Source organism: Bufo bufo, chromosome 4 (genome assembly GCF_905171765.1).
Source record: "Bufo bufo chromosome 4, aBufBuf1.1, whole genome shotgun sequence".
Classification (NCBI taxonomy): domain Eukaryota; kingdom Metazoa; phylum Chordata; class Amphibia; order Anura; family Bufonidae; genus Bufo; species Bufo bufo.
Genome location: NC_053392.1, coordinates 182,242,124 through 182,255,842, shown reverse-complemented (window position 1 = coordinate 182,255,842; position 13,719 = coordinate 182,242,124). Strand labels below are relative to the sequence as shown.

At 43.5% G+C, this 13,719-nt stretch overlaps 1 protein-coding gene across 2 annotated transcripts in view; it reads right to left on the bottom strand.

The window, feature by feature from the left end:
• MFSD1 (major facilitator superfamily domain containing 1) overlaps nucleotides 1-13,719 on the bottom strand; it is a 53,100-nt gene that overhangs the window by 17,103 nt on the left and 22,278 nt on the right. For both annotated transcript variants that reach the window (XM_040428156.1, XM_040428157.1), the window contains exons 11-15: nucleotides 12,682-12,838; nucleotides 5,698-5,795; nucleotides 5,480-5,592; nucleotides 3,970-4,017; nucleotides 553-613 (exon numbers count right to left, since the gene is read on the bottom strand). In XM_040428156.1, the coding sequence (XP_040284090.1) occupies nucleotides 553-613; nucleotides 3,970-4,017; nucleotides 5,480-5,592; nucleotides 5,698-5,795; nucleotides 12,682-12,838 (477 nt within the window). The remainder of the gene's footprint in view (nucleotides 1-552; nucleotides 614-3,969; nucleotides 4,018-5,479; nucleotides 5,593-5,697; nucleotides 5,796-12,681; nucleotides 12,839-13,719) is intronic.

Here is a 13,719-nt window from a genome sequence, read left to right as displayed (position 1 = left end):
AATCAAGGTGAGAACTGTGGTGTCTCAATAAGGTTTAAAGGCTATGTATACCTTTGGAGGCAATGTATTATTATTGCATTTTACTCATTTTTTGCTAAAAATCTTTTTTTTCAATTGGCCTTTATTAAAAAAAATATTGAGCCGTACTGTCACAAAGGGTTAATAGTTTTTTCTAACTGTGTGACTGGTACTTTCACTTTGTGCCAGTCATCTAATAAACCCCATCTCTGAACTACTAAGAGGTCATAAACCCTTCTTATCAGTAAGGTAAAAACTGATAATGAGTGTTTGTAATGTCAGAGAGCAGAGATAAGGAGCCCGTCAGCTCCCCAAGTGACGGAAAAGAGAAAATCCAGCGGCTGCTACTGAAGCATCTCAGCTATGTACAGAAAAAAGGGCTCCATATTTTTTATAAAGACCAATTGAGTATCAGAATATTACATAATGTGGATGAAGGGGGAGGATCTATTAAGAGTGGCTGTCCTAACTTTGGAGGTCTCTGTAAATTTATACTGTATTAAACATACAAGTGATTATTCTGCCTGTACTTACTCGATATCAGCTTGTTTCTGTAGTTTTTCCCTTTCCCATGAAGACAGATTAAGATCTCCACCTAGAACGAAAACGATGTTTGAGAACTTAAACCCGATAGCAATTCACAAGAAGTAGTAACTTGGTAGATATCGCCTCTCATTAATAAATTACACCATGGGAACCGCACTGCTGTACTGAATGAAAAAAAATATTGGATTACAATTACCGGTAATCATTTATATTTGAGCCTATGACAGCAACCCTGGAGAGACCACCTCCTCCTCCGGACAGGAAACAGGAACCAGAACTGCCTTTTAAAAGAGGGGTCCTGCCCTCTACCTCCAGTCCTTTCTCAAGAACTAAGAAAACATCTCAAATAATATCATCCTCAATCTATGTATATATAAGTTTTGTATTTTTTTGGGGGAGGGATGGGAATTAACCGGGTGCTGTCATGATGTGGAGACGGATCTTGTAGAGTGATCCCCAAACACCAAGGGCGGAACTACTCCCTTAGAAGAGTAAGCTAAGGAAATTGTCTGCCTGATCCACCTAGCAATAGTCTGAGAAGAGGCAGCAGAACCCTTCCTAGCTCCCTGAAATAAAAGTAGTAGACGAGAGGAAGCCCTCCAAGGCTGAGTAACCTTCCGAGTAGATCTTTACATTTCTGCCCCTGATAACGGGAAGACTCTGTACCAGGGCTAACCTGATCGCATTTAACTCCCTGAAATTGTGAGACTGGCATAAAGCTCTGCTGTCCCAGCTTCTCTGCAACAGAAGGGACTCCACATGGGCTCCCCAACCAGATGGACTCGCATCCGTCGTTAAAGGAAGAACCGCTTCTCTGATCCACGGGACTCCTCTTTGTAGATTCTCTAAATCCATCCATCCACCGCCTCAAGGAGCTCAGAGTCCGAGGTGACAGAGATTTCCGATTCCAGAGAGAGAATACATTTGTCCTATTCCTGTAGAATCTGAAGCTTTAGAATTCCTTAATGATATTGGGCCCATTCTACCCCGGGAATCGCAGCAGGCATGAGACCCAACACAGACATGGCTTCTCTTAGGGCGACAGACGGGCGCGAGTGAATCCGCTGGACCCTGAACTTGATTACTAAGGCCTTCTGAAGGGATAACAGACACTTGTGGGATCTGGAGTCTAAAATCATCCCTAGGAAGCTGCACCTCTGGCTTGGATGTAAACTGGACTTTTCTAGATTTATCTCCCAACCTAGCTTTTTATAGAACTACCCCCAACCAGGCAATCTGTCTCTGAAGAGCCTGATCTGACAGACAGAAAAAGTCGTCCAGGTAAGGCATAATGACTCTCTTTCTCCCTCACATGGGCCATCATTTCTGAAACAATCTTCGTGAACACTCTCTGAGCCTGTGAAAGCCCCAAAAAATCTAGATCATTGTTTATAATGGGGAAGGAGGTAAGCAACTGTTCCCTAGGGGTACCTCCTTTAATGTGGGCCTATAACTCCCCCATCCACACCTTTAAGGACCTAGCAACAGATGTAGAAGCAATAGCGGGTTTAAAAGCTGCTGCAGAGGCCTCCCAATTTTTAAATAAACCTCTGCCCTTCTGTCCATTGGGTCCTTAAGGGAACCCATATCTTCAAAGGGGAGTGCATTTTTCCTGGAAATCTCAGCCACAGGAGCATCTATTTTTGGAGCCCTATCCCAGGGAGCAGAGACTTCTTCATCAAACTGATATTTCCGTTTAACAGAGGAAGGCACGAAAAACTTCCTATCACGTCTTTTCCATTCTCTGGCGACTGAATGTTCTTATGCATATCAAACATTTTCCTCTTCCTAGGACCTAGGCCCTCAAACAGAGTCTTGCACCGATTGCTGAGGTCTTTGATCATCCAACCCCATAGTAGCTCTAACCGCCTTGACTAGGGAGTTGGTGTTCTCAGCATGAAACAGCGGTACTTCGGCCTCCTCCTCAGAAGAATCGTCAGTTGACAAACAAACACTCTCCTTCTTGCACCAAACCAGAAAGGATATCGCTGTCACTGGAGGGGGAATTTTTAGATGCAGCATCAGAAGTACCGGGGCGGCATTTAATCAATCCGCTAACCGACTCTCTGACCTCATCCTGGATCATCTGCTTAATGCTGCTCATCAAAGATCCATTAACTTGCTGACAGATCCTTGACAAAGTGGTTTAGCCCACGCAGAGGGTAGCTTCTTTTTACAGACAGCACACCCCCTTCCTTTAGCTCTGGAGGTCTTCCTGGAAGACTCCTTAGACACCTAGGCACAAACAAACATGACACCATGAGCAATAATAAAAATAAAATCTGCTGGGGAATGACCCCTCTTACCCCACCCTGGTACCGATGTATCATTGGTGGTTGGTCTCAGCTGAACCTGCTCTATTCTTTCACACAGCACAATCAGCCAGAATGGGAAACTGCCAGCTCTTCAGTCGGCATGGCAGTCAGCTGGCTGGGATTTTTCTCCTGGGTGCGCACTGCCGGCTCCCTCCCCTTCCGGTCCGCAGCGACGGCTTCCTACGACCGCTTGAAACCGGAAGTAGATGTACACGCGGGCCGGCGGCAGAACTTGCGAACACGCCCGCAGAGGTTCGTAGGAACCCCAGAGAGGTCAAAACTCCCCAGGCTCCAGGAAGGGGAGCGGAAGGTGAGGGACAGAGACTGGAGCCTAGACTTTAACAGCGGCTCCCCATGGAGACTTACGCAGCCCTGGGTAACCCTCCTCACCGCATCAATTTCCAGGGCCCCCGCAGCTCTAGAACAACTCCATACGGCGGTTCCGATTTTCTCCTGCCTTAGGACAGGAAACAGAACTGGAGATAGAGGGGAGGAGCCCTCTTTTAAAAGGCGGTTCTGGTTCCTGTTTGGAGGAGGAGGCGGTCTCTCCAAGGGTGCCGTCATAGGCGAAAATGTGACTTTCAATGTGGTATGCAAAATGGCTGTGGTATGCAAAATGGCACATAAATGCCAATGAAGAAGGCATGCAGCACTTGGAGGGGAAGGGGGGGTTAAAATGACCCTAGGCTTCTGCCAACCTGCCTTTATATAGCAGTCATAAAACAAAAAAGACCAAAGGAATACAGTTAGGGCCCATTCACATGGCCGGCACCCCAATAGAAATGTCTAGTCTTGTCTGCAGCTGCGGACAAGAATAGGACATGTTCTATTTTTTTCCGGAGCTGCGGACCGGAAGTTCGGGGCCGCGCACCGGAAATGCGGATGCGGACAGCACAGTGTGCTGTCCGCATCTTTTCCGACCCCATTGAAAATGAATGGGTCCGCACCTGTTACGCATAATTGCAGAACGGATCCGGACCCATTCAACGGACGTGTGAATGGACCCTTAAGGGAACATTTTTGTCCTTTCTGGTTGGAAAGTCACCTACAAACAGAATATTTTTCTTGGATAGATATGAAGTCTACTTACCTCTAAGGTGGTTTACAAAATACAACATGACAACAGCTATAATGGCCACTGCAAAAAGAAAAAGGGAAAAATCATGAAAAAAAAAAACAGAAACTGTTACATCAATAATCATCTGCCGAACCAAAAAACCTCAATGACAGGACGGTAAAGAGTGAAGTACAACACTTTATTTTCTCCCTGTTCCTAATGGGTGGCACAATAGGTTATTACTTGTCATAGTACATACCTTCAGTGGGCAGAATGCCCATGTTTAGGTTTATTGTAACCAGTTTTTAGTCAGTAGTCATTAACTAATGTAGAGCTTAAAGGGGTTTTGTCACTTCAGCAAGTGGCATTTATCACGTAGAGAAGGTTAATACAAGGCACTAATGTACTGTGATTCTCCATATTACCTCCTTTGCTGGCTGGATCCATTTTTCCATCACATTATACACTGCTCATTTCCATGGTTACGACCACCCTGCAATCCATCAGTGGTGCTCGTGCGTTCACACTATAGGAAAAAGTGCCAGCCTCTCTGGTGGCTGAGACCGTGGGAGTGCACATAGGCTGGTGCCTTTAATCATAGTGTGCGAGCACGACCACGACTTCAGGGTGGTCGTAACCATGGAAAACGAGCAGTGTATAATGTGATGGGAAAGTAAATCCAGCCAGCAAAGGAAGCAAATCGGATAACAACAATACACTGGTAAATGGCTTGTAGTAACTTTCTTTACATAATAAATGCTATTTGATAAAGTGACAAAACCCCTTTATTGTCACTGAATACCTGAAATTTCAAGTTCCAAAGCAGGACAGTATAGGGGATAAGTATCTGATCTGTGGGGGTCCGATCGCTCAGAGCCCAGTCCCCTGCATGAATAGAGTTGCACTTGCCGAAGATATTCGAGTAAAGCACTTTGCTATTTATGGCAGTGCCATAGAGAGTGAATGCAGCAGCAGTGCACAGGCTCAACCTAACATTTCATTCGTCCGAGGGTCCACTCAGACCCCCACTGATAAGAGAACTTACAATTTTGGCACAACCTCTTTAACTGATACTTTAGCTGTCCATGTCTGCCTGTGACACAGAGGGAAGCATTAGCTGCCTTTTGGCAGGAAAGTGGAAGATTGTATTTAGCCATACTTAAAAAGTCATTGAGTTTTCATAAAACTTTTGATATGTGATTGAGACACATGAAAAGTTTTGATTAGTGGGGGTCTGAGTGCCAAGACCCCCACTGATCACTAAAACAAGGACAGTAAAGCTATCATATCACGTTGTCTCTCCTTACTGTAGAAGGAGAGATGAGATGGACTCCATATAAAGTTTAAGGGTCCGTCTCAATTCCATCCCCTCTCTCCTAAAGATCGGTGGGGGTCTTAGGACTCAGACCCCCGGGGATCAAATTTTTGATGTGTCTCAAAGCAAAGGTTTTATAAAAACTCAGTGACCCTTTAAAGCCTAAATTTGCAGGTACAAGGGGACTTGTCTGATAAAATGATGCAATAGATTGAATAAAATCCTTACTGCAGATGCAAGCACTGAAGAAGACTTCTAAAAACAGATATCCTCGAGAATCCAATATGACACCAGCAGCAATGGCAATAATAGCAAGACCCAGGTTCTGGATGGACTGCATACTGCAAGGGGAAGAAAAAGCACACATCTAATATCAGAACACATTAAACGTTCACTACTTCCATCTGAAAGCCCTGCAGTTATCTACTGGCAGAAATTCAACTTACAATCCATATGCAGTGCCTAGCTGATGCTCAGGGACCACAAACGCAACCATAGGCCACAGCGCACAAGCCAGGAGAGAATAGGAGACACCTAAGAAGCTCTGTGGAATAAAGACAAGCAACATAACTAAAGAGACAAGTGTATGTATGTATGTATGTATGTGTATATATATATATATATATATATATATATATATATATATATATATATATATATATATATATATATATACACTGCGTGCAGAATTATCAGGCAAATGAGTATTTTGACCACATCATCCTCTTTATGCATGTTGTCTTACTCCAAGCTGTATAGGCTCGAAAGCCTACTACCTATTAAGCATATTAGGTGATGTGCATCTCTGTAATGAGAAGGGGTGTGGTCTAATGACATCAACACCCTATATTAGGTGTGCATAATTATTAGGCAACTTCCTTTCCTTTGGCAAAATGGGTCAAAAGAAGGACTTGACAGGCTCAGAAAAGTCAAAAATAGTGAGATATCTTGCAGAGGGATGCAGCACTCTTAAAATTGCAAAGCTTCTGAAGCGTGATCATCGAACAATCAAGCGTTTCATTCAAAATAGTCAACAGGGTCGCAAGAAGCATGTGGAAAAACCAAGGCGCAAAATAACTGCCCATGAACTGAGAAAAGTCAAGCGTGCAGCTGCCAAGATGCCACTTGCCACCAGTTTGGCCATATTTCAGAGCTGCAACATCACACTGGAGTGCCCAAAAGCACAAGGTGTGCAATACTCAGAGACATGGCCAAGGTAAGAAAGGCTGAAAGACGACCACCACTGAACAAGACACACAAGCTGAAACGTCAAGACTGGGCCAAGAAATATCTCAAGACTGATTTTTCTAAGGTTTTATGGACTGATGAAATGAGAGAGTGAGTCTTGATGGGCCAGATGGATGGGCCCGTGGCTGGATTGGTAAAGGGCAGAGAGCTCCAGTCCGACTCAGACGCCAGCAAGGTGGAGGTGGAGTACTGGTTTGGGCTGGTATCATCAAAGATGAGCTTGTGGGGCCTTTTCGGGTTGAGGATGGAGTCAAGCTCAACTCCCAGTCCTACTGCCAGTTTCTGGAAGACACCTTCTTCAAGCAGTGGTACAGGAAGAAGTCTGCATCCTTCAAGAAAAACATGATTTTCATGCAGGACAATGCTCCATCACACGCGTCCAAGTACTCCACAGCGTGGCTGGCAAGAAAGGGTATAAAAGAAGAAAATCTAATGACATGGCCTCCTTGTTCACCTGATCTGAACCCCATTGAGAACCTGTGGTCCATCATCAAATGTGAGATTTACAAGGAGGGAAAACAGTACACCTCTCTGAACAGTGTCTGGGAGGCTGTGGCTGCTGCTGCACGCAATGTTGATGGTGAACAGATCAAAACACTGACAGAATCCATGGATGGCAGGCTTTTGAGTGTCCTTGCAAAGAAAGGTGGCTATATTGGTCACTGATTTGTTTTTGTTTTGTTTTTGAATGTCAGAAATGTATATTTGTGAATGTTGAGATGTTATATTGGTTTCACTGGTAAAAATAAATAATTGAAATGGGTATATATTTGTTTTTTGTTAAGTTGCCTAATAATTATGCACAGTAATAGTCACCTGCACACACAGATATCCCCCTAAAATAGCTAAAACTAAAAACAAACTAAAAACTACTTCCAAAAATATTCAGCTTTGATATTAATGAGTTTTTTGGGTTCATTGAGAACATGGTTGTTGTTCAATAATAAAATTAATCCTCAAAAATACAACTTGCCTAATAATTCTGCACTCCCTGTATATATATATCTCCGCAGACAATAGCCATTTATTAAAGGGCTTCTGTCACTCCACTAAACTCATATTATTTTTTGTCTCCTTAAAATCCTTATGCTGCGATTTCTCAATATATAGGGCTATTACTCAGTTTGGTTCAGTAGTTATATAAAAAAACTGACTTTTAGGGCTCATTCAGACGGCCGTATGCTGTCCGCAAAAATACTGAATGCTATCCGTTTTTTTGCGGATCCGCAAAAAAAATGAAACATGTCCTATACTTGTCCGTGAAAATCAGGACATGGCGCCATTGAAGTCTATGGGTCTGCAAAAATACTGAATGCTATCCGTTTTTTTGCAGATCCGTTTTTTTGCGGATCCGCAAAAAAACGGATAGCATTCAGTATTTTTGCGGACAGCATACGGCCGTCTGAATGAGCCCTTATAATATGCAAATTACCTCTCTAGTAGCAGGTAGGGCGGCTACCTGCTGCTAGCAGCCGCATCCTCCATTCATAATGACGCCCCCTCCTCATGTTGATTGACAGGGCCAGCGGACGCGCTCATTCTCTGCTGGCCCTGTCTGCGTTTTAAATCTCGCGCCGGTCTTCAGTTGGTGCAGGCGCACTGAGTGGAGGACGCTCGCTCGGCTGCTCCATTCTCAGTGCGCCTGCGCCGATGACGCCCGGCGCAGGCTCACTGAGGATGGATGCGGCTGCTAGCAGTAGCCGCCCTACCTGCTACTAGAGAGGTAATTTGCATATTATAAAAGTCAGTTTTTTTATATAACTACTGAACCAAACTGAGTAATAGCCCTATATATTGAGAAATCGCAGCATAAGGATTTTAAGGAGACAAAAAATAATAATATGAGTTTAGTGGAGTGACAGAAGCCCTTTAAGGGCATCTTGCAGCCTCTTGTGGCAGGCTGGGTTATAGCAGCAGGCACAGATTTTATCAATGCAGAATCCATAATGTATGAACTTTATAACTGAAAAGAAATGGATTGTAATGTGCTTCCTCTCCTCCAAACCATTTAACCTTGATATTGCAAATTTTACTATACACTATACATCTAAATTGAAAGAAAGATTGGTCTTGTTGCTTAAGGCAACTTACCGTATATATTTTGTCTATTGCATGGTTTTGAGAAATGAGGCCCAGTGTTTTCTGGCTCATAGTTTACTTTATAATAAAAAATAAAATATATAAAAAGATCTAAAAAGTTACCAAGGGTACACTGATGACACCGACAGAAATTCAATGCTGACCTTCTGATTTCTACTGTGATTGGCCCCTCTTGTAATTTAATGGGAATAATCCTTGCATTTTCCACCTGATGTAAGTGATCTATCACTTATTTCAGTGGCGGATAAAAAACGCTGGAAAGATTTACCTATGCATGTGAATGGGGTTGTGTAACAGTCATTCCGAGGCAGGGGGTGTGGATTGTATGTGGATTTCATGGGGAAACCTGTATGACATTCCGTGGAGTGAACATAGCCTTAAAGGGAACCTGTCACCGGGATTTTGTGCATAGAGCTGAGGACATGGGTTGCTAGATGTCCGCTAGCACATCCGCAATACCCAGTCCCCATAGCTCTGTGTGCTTTTATTGTGTAAAAAAAACGATTTGATACATATGCAAATTTACATAAAAGAGTCATATCTTACTTATGTGACCAGAGAAGAGTCATATTTTCAATCTCTGACTCATCTCAGGTTAATTTGCATATGTGTCAAATCGTTTTTATACACAATAAAAGCACACAGAGCTATGGGGACTGGGTATTGCGGATGTGCTAGCGGCCATCTAGCAACCCCTGTCCTCAGCTCTATACCCAAAATCCCGGTGACAGGTTCCCTTTAAGCAGTCAGGGAACAAACCTTCATTTTATTTTAGGTTCAACAACATACTAAATATAAATGCGCTCCACATGCGCGCCCATTGGTGTGGCCATAGAGCTGATGGTGCCGAGCGCACACTGCAGGTCCTGCATCTGTCTGTCAGGAAAGGATTCGCCCCTTCCATTCACTGTATGCTGACAGAAGTGTGACCGCTGTATTGTAGACTGAGCACAGCTCCTCTGACCGAACTCAAAGTACCTTAATGGTTTATGATGCTGTGTGTTCCTCCCTGACTGCAGGTCTACTGAACTGTACTCCAGACATTATGGCCCTGATTTATCATATCTTCACTCCAGAATTCTGGCATCAAAAAGTCTCAAAATTTTTTTAACTCGATTGTGCAACATTTTTAAGTGCTTGCGCAAAAATGTGCAACATGCGACTTTTTGTATTTTTACACCACTCGCTCCAGTTTTGGAATATTGGTGGGAAAGTGGGTGTGGTTAGCTATGTTAATGAGTTTCACTCCAGATTTATCATTGCCACTTTTTTAAAAAGTCGCAAATAAGTCGCAACCTCACTCCAGCAGGAGGATGGAGTAGGAAAAGTGGAGTAGCTTCTGTAGACAGAAGTGTTAAGTTTAAGGACAAGCCAAATGTATCAAACAACCAGTGGCATTTGATAAATGTGGCATAAACTACTCAAGCAAAACTGACTTCAAATATTCCCCTTACGATAAATTCCCCCAAATGTGATTACAGAAGACTGTGGTCAGGCAGGAACACACAGTGTCATAAATCTTCAGGATACTGCGAGTTCACATCAGAGGACCAGTGTTCAGTTCGGGAAATACAGTCGTCACACCGAGCGTATCTCCTGGATATGCTCGTGTGAAATTGGTTAAAATCAAACCAATCTGTTGAGGTTATCTGATAAGTTGCCAATTCCCAAGGGTAGAGAGACAGTAGGGTAGCAAGATAAGACACCTAAGGGACTTGCTATCGAGAAAAAGTATCCGACAGTGGTTGGAGGAACGGAGGATCATTTAGATTTATTTTCTGTAACAACTTGGACATTATTTCTATAGGCCTATTCCAGCTGTAGTAGGTACTCGGTTTTGTTGCCCCATCCGATATTCATGGCATATCCACAGGATTTCCCATAAATGTCAGATAGGTGTGGGTCCCACCTCATAGCTCAAGAACGGGACACTGTCGCGCACTGCAGAGAATGGAGAGATGGCTACAAATGCCCAGCTCTATCATTTCACTCAGGCCTGCATACTCTGCTAGGGTTGAAGCCCCATAACCTGGGCATTCTGCAGCACATTCTCCATGTTCAATTCTTCAGATCGGAGCGGTTCCCAGAGGTGTGGAGTTATTTACATGCACCGCATGCCCTCAGATAAGGTCTTTTTCCACTGGTGATTTTATTTTTAATTAAAGTTAAAGATTTAAATTTTCACTAGCCAACAGTTTCTTTCTCAAACGATTTGGTCATAGATAGTCATTGAAGGAAATGTGTCTTATAAAATTGTATCTGCCAGTTAAAACCAGATAGTAACCCATCTCCTTTTTTACTAACCTGTTTTTAATTACAGATTTGTTTATAATTTTATTTCCTGAACACGATTATGGAGGCGGCCAACTTGCCTGACTTGTTCTTAAAGGGGTTTTCCCATCTCAGACAATGAGGACATATCACAAGGAAGCAGCTGGCAAAGTGAAGGAGGGCCCATCATGCATGTGTGGCTGCCCTCCATTCATTTCTATGGGACCGCCAAAAATAGCAGAGTGAATTGAAGCGGTGGCTGCGCAAGAGCGGTGCGCTGCCATTAATTTCTATGAGGATTCCGAAAATAGCCAATCGCGTTGATCGGCTTTTTTCGGCGGGCCATTATCGGCCGATATTCTGGTTTTTTAAAGTTATTGGTATCGGCATCTATTTTGCCGATATACCGATAAATCGGGAACATGGATCGCGCTGCTGTCAGCTCGATCTGTGTTCCCTCTACAGCACAGGGGAGAAGGAAGCAGTGTCTTCATCCCCCGTGTGCCGCTGCTGCCACCAATGTAAGGAGAGAGGAGAAGAGGAGGGGATGGGCTGTGGTCACTGCGCTACCAATGATGTTAACTCACTCATTCATTCAAATTCAACAGGAGGCGGGAGCTGGCTGCAGAATCATAAAGCCGCACCCGACCTCTATGACAAGTAGCTTCCATCCGAGGCAGTTAACCCCTGCCGCACCTGAGGGGTTAACTGCTACCGCTCATAGAGGTCGGCTGCGGCTATATGATTCTGCAGCCAGCTCCCGCCTCCTGTATTTGAATTAATGGGCGAGTTATCTTCATTGGTGGCACAGTGCACCCCCCCCCCAACCCCAGTATTGAAGACATTGGTGGCGCAGTGCGCCCCCCCACCCAAGTTCCCCTGTATTAATCATTGGTGGCAGTGGCCACAGGGTCCTATCCTCCTCATTGGTGGCAGTGGCAGCTTCTGATCGGAGCACCAGCAGTGTAATCCTGGGGCTCCGATCGGTTACCATGGCAGCCAGGACGCTACTGAAGCCCTGGCTGCCACGGTAACATCCCTGATGCTGTGTGCACAAAGCACAGAGAAGCATGGAGAGTGTGAAGTCCTATTCATCCTAATAGAGATCTATCAGGGTGAATAGGACAAGGGCTCTAGCCCCTAAGGGGGCTAAAAGTTAGTAAAACAAAACAAAAAAAAAAAACACAAACACCAAAATATTAAGTATAAATGAAAAAGAAAGATTTACAAAAAAAAAAAAGCTAACCGTTAACAATAAACATGTTCATTTTCAGCAGATTTGTGTAGGAAATATTTTTTTTCAAAAATGAAAATGCACAGAATATCGATATAAATTATCGGCTATAGGCCTGAAAGTTCACAGCTTATTGGTAACGGCTCTAAAAAAAAAAATCTATATCAGTCAATCCCTATTCGGAACGCTTGGTGGTGGCCCTGCACTGTTGGCCACCATTTTGGCTTTGTTTTCGGCTGCGTTTACGATGTGTGGGTCCCAGAGGTGGGACCCGCACCTATCAGACAATGGGGGCATATCCTAGCAATATGCCCCCGATGTCTGTGATGGGAATACTCCTTTATTTTTATGAGTTTTTACAAGAGATTTTTTAAGTGGGGAGTGAATTATTTTTGTTACACAAAATGTTACTGCTTTTTTTCAGACATCTGTTTTGGCCTATAGGGAATTTTATGGTAAAACACCCCAAAAAAGGCAACACCTGAAGTACACTGCAATAAAATAAAAAAATTGGCAGGTGTTTTTAGCTAAAAAAAAAAAAAAACAACAACACACAACAACTATAATCCATACTTACCATAGCGATCCAGGGATTCCACAAAGTAAAGGCCAGCATGAGATGAGCAGCAAGAGTAGTCACCACAGCACACATAACCCAGATAATATTCTTCCCAACTCGGTCAACCATGAAACCAAATACAGGCGAGAGCGGTGCAGAGATGATATAAACCACACTAAAAGTTAGTAAGAAAAAGGGAAGAACATTAAGAACGTAAAACTAGTGAAAGGCCAATTTCACACGAGCCTATTCGGCCCAGGAAACACGCTCCGTGTGACCGCTGTATTGTGGACTGAGCACAGCTCCTCTGACTCAACTCAAAGTACCTTAATGATTTATGATGCTGTGTGTTCCTCCCTGACTGCAGGTCTACTGAACTGTACTCCAGACATTATGGTCCTGATTTATCATATCTTCACTCCAGAATTCTGGCATTAAAAAGTCGCAAAATAGGTCTTTTGCGACTTTTTTTGCACTCTGTTGTGCAACATTTTTAAGTGCTTGCGCAAAAATGTGCAACATGCGACTTTTTGTATTTTTACACCACTCACTCCAGTTTTGGAATATCGGTGGGAAAGTGGGTGTGGTTAGCTATGTTAATGAGTTTCACTCCAGATTTATCATTGCCACTTTTTTTAAAAGTCGCAAATAAGTCGCAACCTCACTCCAGCAGGAGGATGGAGTAGGAAAAGTGGAGTAGCTTCTGTAGACAGAAGTGTTAAGTTTAAGGACAAGCAAAATTTATCAAACAACCAGTGACATTTGATAAATGTGGCATAAACTACTCAAGCAAAACGGACTTCAAATATTCCCCTTATGATAAATTCCCCCCCATATGTGATTACAGAAGACTGTGGTCAGGCAGGAACACACAGTGTCATAAATCATCAGGATACTGCGAGTTCACATCAGAGGACCAGTGTTCAGTTCGGGAAATACAGTCGTCACACCGAGCGTATCTCCTGGATACGCTCGTGTGAAATTGGTTAAAATCAAACCAAATCTGTTAAGGTTATCTGATAAGTTGCCAATGCTCAACGCTACCATTTCCATTCT